Here is a 6,000-nt window from a genome sequence, read left to right on the forward strand (position 1 = left end):
GCGGAGGCGAGGAAGTAAAAAAGTTCTGTCAGAAGCGTGCGGGAGGGACGAAGACGGCCTGGGTGGGGCGGTTAGCTCGGACCTGGCGCGTAATTCGGCCTGGGTGCATTCTCTATATTGAATGCACCCAGGTGTAATATATAAAAACAGTGTATATATATATATATATATATATATATATATATATATATATATATATATATATATATATATATATATATATATATATATATATATATATATATATATATATATATATATATATATATATATATATATATATATATATATATATATATATATATATATATATATATATATATATATATATATATATATATATATATACACACACACACACACACACAAAGCTGAGACAAAAACAACACCTAGGCACCTAGGTGACTGACCTATGGAACATACAGGAATACATTCGACATCATGTTAGATTATGCTTAAGCAACTCCTCAGCAAATAGAGAACCTTCAACACACTCTGCAAGGTGCTACGGAATCGGAAAGAACCACCCTACATGCTACTACTCTCTGGGATCAAACCGTGTAACGGTTCTTCAGTCCCTTGTCCATCTTCTTTGCATCGTCCTGCAGCCAAAGAGGGCCAAGTGAGAGTAGGCACGCCTTATGAGAGGAGGGGTGGCTTAAGCAATGAGCACTGGTACTCACATGAACAATGAATCCAATGGAGTCCTTGTAATCCAGAAATTCCTTCCACTGCTTCCCGATGCTTATCTGAAAGGAAGGGGGGACATGTTCAGAACCTTATGTCAAGCATGTCAGGAGGATGCTGGCATCCAAATGAACTTACATAAGCCCCCCCCCCCCCCCCCCCCCCCCCCCCCCCCCCCCCCCAAAAAAAATACTGTAAAGCATGGTATCAAAAAAACAATTCTCAACATAGCACCATGGAAATGGCCAACTACCAGCCGGATCCCCAACCAACACCCCCCTTCTGTTTTCCTCGTTATTCTTTCGTATATCAGGGTTACATCGATAACACAGCACGCTTATATGGAATAATAACTCAAACCTGACAATTTGCATGTATGATAATATTGGAATTGTATCAGGGAAAAAGTATATTATTTGTAAACATGGAAAATATATAGGTTGTTGTACAAGTATTCATCGTGAAACCGAAAACTATCATAAAAGTGTGATGATTGCATAGGAGAAAGGAAACAAGCTGTTTTTAAAAGCAACTTAGAAAGAGATGCGACTGCAGGCTGCAGCACCCATACGACCGTACCTGAGCAGCTTCATTAGCAGCATTTTTTGTCCAGATAGCTATTCTTTCCTGCTTGCTACGCACGCTGACTACTGCTCCACAAATTTCATCACCATAGTCGAATTGTTCGCCGATCATAGCCAACAGCTACAAGAAACAGTGTGTAAGGGTGGAGGACTGGAGGCTATAATAAGGACAGATGTCAAGAACAAAACTCCCTTTTCTGATAAAATAAAACTGCTTACGGTGTGCAGCCACAGCGTGTCAGATTTTCCTCTTCCACAGCTGATGGTCCATTTACCGCCATTAGCACAAATAGGGTCTTCCCATTTTGGCTCAATCTTGTTCTTGAAGCAATGGAAGTCAGCTCCACCGATCAACTTGCTAGGGTGATGGATATTATTGTAGAGGCTGCGAAATCACAGATCCATTAGATGGAATATATTTATAGACGAAAGCCAAAGTTGGACGGGGACACAAAAGGACCAAACCAAAGATAGATCAGCACATGTCTGACACGGGATTAGACCAAGAGCACTTATCACAAGGAAGAGAGGAAGGGTTATTAAATATCAGACCTTCCAACTTTCGATCACGCACCACAACCGTTAAGAAACTCGACAGGAAGTCAAGCAAGAGAGCCAATAACCTATGAAGCTCAGTTCATCAGATCAAATCGAATCTCGGGTTCTGAATATAAAAAAATATACATTACAGATTTTGCGTCATGACAGAGATTGAATTTTCTCATATAAACTAGATCCATGAGGCGGGTGTCACTTTGACTTAATACCAACTGTAGCTGTAGACAGGGGCGAATCTAGGGCTAGGGTTGAAGCCCCAGTCGCAGCCCAATAGCACCTATACTATACCATCATTTTAGCCCACAAAGTCCAACTAAAATAGGTCACAACCTCCTTCCTGGCCGCGCCATTCAGCACCTGCGTCCGGCCTCCGTCCACGCCGCTAGTACCAGCGCGGCAGCGCGGGCATCCACAGCAGCTAGCAGTGTGGATGGCCGACACACCTAAAGCAGCTACAGCAGCTAGCAGCGCACAGGTGCTCAGCGACCAATGCAAGGCACAAGCTGCAGGCAGGCTGCTGCAGCACGCCAAGCCTGCAGCACACCGCTGGCTGCCCCTAAGACGTCCGCCGCATACGCTGGCGTCTCCGTCAAGTGTGCCTTATAGCCCCTCTTTTGATCCATTCCTGGATCCACCACTGACTGTAGACTTGTCAAGGCGTGTGTTTGAGTATGAACAAGGACTAGCAGGTAGGTCTGGAGATGTTTGAGAATGGAAACATACCATGCTTACCCAATAAAGATTTCATACAGTATGTGCATGAATCAAACCGAAAGAGGTGTAAGATTGATCGACAGCTGCTTCTAAAAAGGCAAATGAGAAGGCTAATATCTATGATATAGCAGGGGCAAAAACATGTAAAAAGTGCAGAGACAGCTCGCAACATCAGAACAACAGGTTTGCGTGGTTTCGGGGATAAATCTCTAAATGGCTAGAATAACTAGGTGAGCAAAAAACATGTGAAAATGAATATCTGCTTCGGATAGGCGCCTTGCAAATGAAGCTAAGACAGTAACTATGCTCTCAGAATTGATCTTTCCCGCTGTATAAACAAGTGTTAGAAGCTGAATGAGAGTGCTATGGATTAGGCATAGTCAGAAACTAATGCGTTAATTAATCTAGAGATCCAAGATCCGTAAACCATGGCAGATTTGGCTCGTATATTGTGAATCTGGACTTGTACCAGTAGTTGTGAGAGTGTGAGAGGAGGGAAAGGAGGTTAAGAGGTGTGCATGTGTCAGAGAGAGATAGTCGGACGCACCCCCAGAAGTCCTCTACGGTGGAGAAGGTGTGGATGGGTCGGATGGAGCTCCCCCAGGCGGCCATCTTGTTCTTGCCGTGCGGGTTGTCGAACCAGAAGGTCCACGAGTGCTCGAGCGGGTGCGCGGCGGGGAGGGCGGGCGAGGGGGCGTCGGCGGCGATCTCGCCCTCCTCCCGGTCGTCGTCCTCGGTAGCGTGCGCAGGACGGCCGCGGGAGCCCGCGGAGGCCGGCCTCGTGTCAATCTCGTCGGCCATGGCAGCGGCGGCGGATGGGGATGGGTGCGGCGAGTCGTGTCCAAGGAGGTTTGGCCGTTTGGGGCTCGGGGCTGGCTGTCTGGTTTTTATTTTTTCCTTTTTCTTTTTTTTAACGGCTGACAGTCTGCGGGTCTGCGGTCTTTTTTTAAGCTAAACATGGTTCCATTGATCACTTGTATTATACACAGTTGTTGTTCTTCCAACTTCTGTGACTACTACGATTTTGTGGTCGTCGAAATAGTGGCGCAGTTTTCGAGTACTGAGGAGCACCACGTACAACAACTTCTAGACCTGTGGGTATCTGATCTTGAGGGCCCGATGACTTCACTGATGAAAGATATTGGATGTTGAACCGGAGGTGCGTGTCCTTCCTCCTTCCGCTCAACTACCAACATGGTGCTTACCACGTGAGTCTTGTATGAGATATACAGTAGCAGATTCTGGACCGGCTGGTCGCTGGTGGTCCGGTTAAGCGGCTTGAGGACGGGTGGGTTGTTAGGAACTTTTTGAGATCCTCGAATGCTCCTTGGGTATCAGGAGTCCACTAGAACCTGTCCACCTTTTGAGCAGCTTGTACAATAGCATGCCTCTTTCGTCGAGCCATGAAATAAAATGACTCAGCGCTGCCATGCATCCAGTAAGCTTCTGGACCTTTTGCGATCGTGATGGCTCCATCCGCAGTATGGATTCAATCTTCTTAGGGTTGGCTTCAATCCCCCGATAGCTGATGATGAAACCAAGTATCGAACACACACTTGTTGGGGTTAAGCTTTCAACGGTAGCGCCTCAGGCTATTGAAAAACTTGTTGGATGTCGTCAATGAAGTTTTCTGGATCCTTTGTCTTGATTACAACATCATCGACATAGGCTTCCACACGTTTGCCCCAGTGGTCGGCTAAGTATGTTTGGATGGCCCGCTGGTAGGTCGCCCTAGCATTCTCTAAGCCGAACGACATGGAGGTGTAACAAAACACCCTGAAGGGTGTGATGAACGACGTCTTCTCCTGAATCCTCCTCTTGATTCTCCTCCACTAGACCCATCTGGTGGTATCCCGAGTAACAGTCCAGGAAGGAGAGCATGGAACACCCCGCGGTAGAGTTGACTACTTGGTCTATTCTAGGGAGCCCGAAGGGATCCTTCGGATAGTGTTTGTTGAGATCAGTATAGTCGACGCACATGCGCCAATAAACTTTATTCCTTTTGAGTACAAGAACAAAATTCACAAGCCACTCAAGATCCGTCACTTCTCTATTGAAGCTAGCAGCTACTAGGCGAGCTAACTCGGCTCGTATGGCTTTTCTCTTATCAGGTGTAAAGCGGCAGCTTCTGTCGGATATGTTTTGCTTGCAGGTACACCTTCAGTTTGTGCTCAGTCAGTTCCTTGGGAACTCCGGGCATGTCTGTGAGATGCCATGCAGACACGTCTCGGTTGTCCTGCAGGAACCGGATGAGCATGTCTTCCTATTTGCCGGTGAGGCTGGAGCTAATGGTCGTCGTCTTGCGTGCGTCAAGGAGGCCAAGGTCGGCCTTCTTGGTTTCTTCAACTAACCGTATGGAAGTGGCCAAGGTTTCTTCTTTCGCCAGGATCATGAGGTCATCCCCCGGTGATGTGTCAGCGTTCGTCGTCGGTGTTCGTGGTGCCGCCAAGGGGCCGATGGTGAGTGTCATTTGGATGGCCCCCGGGTAGCACTCTGCTGCTCCTTGGAAGTCAGCATGGATGGTGATGACACCCTAGGGCTCGGGCATCTTGAGCACCATATAAGGGTAGTGGGGGATGGCCATGAACTTGGCCAGCCCCGGCCTCCCGTTGATGGTGTTGTAGCCGCACTCGAACCGAGCCACCTCAAAGCGTAGGAACTCAGTTCGGTAGTTATCAAGGGTGCCAAAGGTCACGACATGTAGAGGTGGCTGTGGGGGACAGATATTCCCCGGGTCCACTAGAAGGTTGGAAGGCCTCGCGAAAGACTCTAGGCCCATTATTTCGCAAGGCCACCCCTTCGTGGGCCAGGGGAGGAATCACTGGAAGAGTGGATCGACGCAAGATTGGATCAACTCGAGCCCAGGCAGCCCAATGGATTTAAACGTTATCCGTAGCTTTAATCTGATTCTCCCGCGCAGCACCCTCAGACGTTGGAACTGAACGAGGATAAGTCGGCAGGATAATAGGGAGATAAGTTCAGTCGGCTCACTATTACTTAGGAGCACATAGTTATCATACCCGCATGTAACGCCTCACGGTCGAGTATATAAGGCCTAGGGGGCACCCCATCAAGAGACATGTCACTCATTAGCCATCTACACTATTCTCTGGCATCCTTCATACTAGAGAATCCCCCTGTAACCCACCACATAAAGATCCACACCAGGAAGTAGGGTATTACACCTCTCTAAGCGGCCCGAACCTGTAGAAAATTGTCTATCGTCTCTCGTGCACCTAGCACGAACCATCGAGCTACAGTCGGTTACACCGTCCTACCCAAAAGCACCTCGAGGGGTAACCTCAGGTGCGCGGTTGGGTCCCAAACCCAACAGCTGGTGCGCCAGGTAGGGGGTGTGTCACTGATCCAAGTTAGCTCAATGGCCATCACTCTTCAGCACAAGACTGCTCTCCGCCCCGGATTCGTGTTCTGCTTCGGAACCATCTCGTTCGTGGCA

At 47.9% G+C, this 6,000-nt stretch overlaps 1 protein-coding gene across 1 annotated transcript; it reads right to left on the minus strand.

Annotated features, from left to right (window-relative positions):
* Window positions 1–379: 379 nt before the first annotated feature.
* LOC100283214 (eukaryotic translation initiation factor 4E-1) lies at window positions 380–3,393 on the minus strand. The gene is made up of 5 exons (NM_001366957.1): window positions 3,091–3,393; window positions 1,491–1,656; window positions 1,267–1,392; window positions 684–749; window positions 380–602 (listed from the first exon to the last, which is right to left on the minus strand). Exons 1-5 carry the CDS (start codon window positions 3,342–3,344, stop codon window positions 552–554), a joined length of 663 nt encoding a protein of 220 aa, NP_001353886.1. The 5' UTR covers window positions 3,345–3,393; the 3' UTR covers window positions 380–551.
* Window positions 3,394–6,000: the final 2,607 nt, after the last annotated feature.

Source organism: Zea mays, chromosome 3, assembly GCF_902167145.1.
Source record: "Zea mays cultivar B73 chromosome 3, Zm-B73-REFERENCE-NAM-5.0, whole genome shotgun sequence".
NCBI classification, from domain to species: domain Eukaryota; kingdom Viridiplantae; phylum Streptophyta; class Magnoliopsida; order Poales; family Poaceae; genus Zea; species Zea mays.

Bases quoted from the DNA above. Each gene is read 5' to 3' on its own strand.
- LOC100283214 (NM_001366957.1), bottom strand. From the start codon at position 3,344: ATGGCCGACGAGATTGACACGAGGCCGGCCTCCGCGGGCTCCCGCGGC. The intron at 1,393-1,490 runs GTAAGCAGTTTT...TGTTTCTTGTAG, and splicing joins ACACGCTGTGGCTGCACACC to CTGTTGGCTATGATCGGCGA. The intron at 603-683 runs GTGAGTACCAGT...CTTTGGCTGCAG, and splicing joins CCATTGGATTCATTGTTCAT to GACGATGCAAAGAAGATGGA.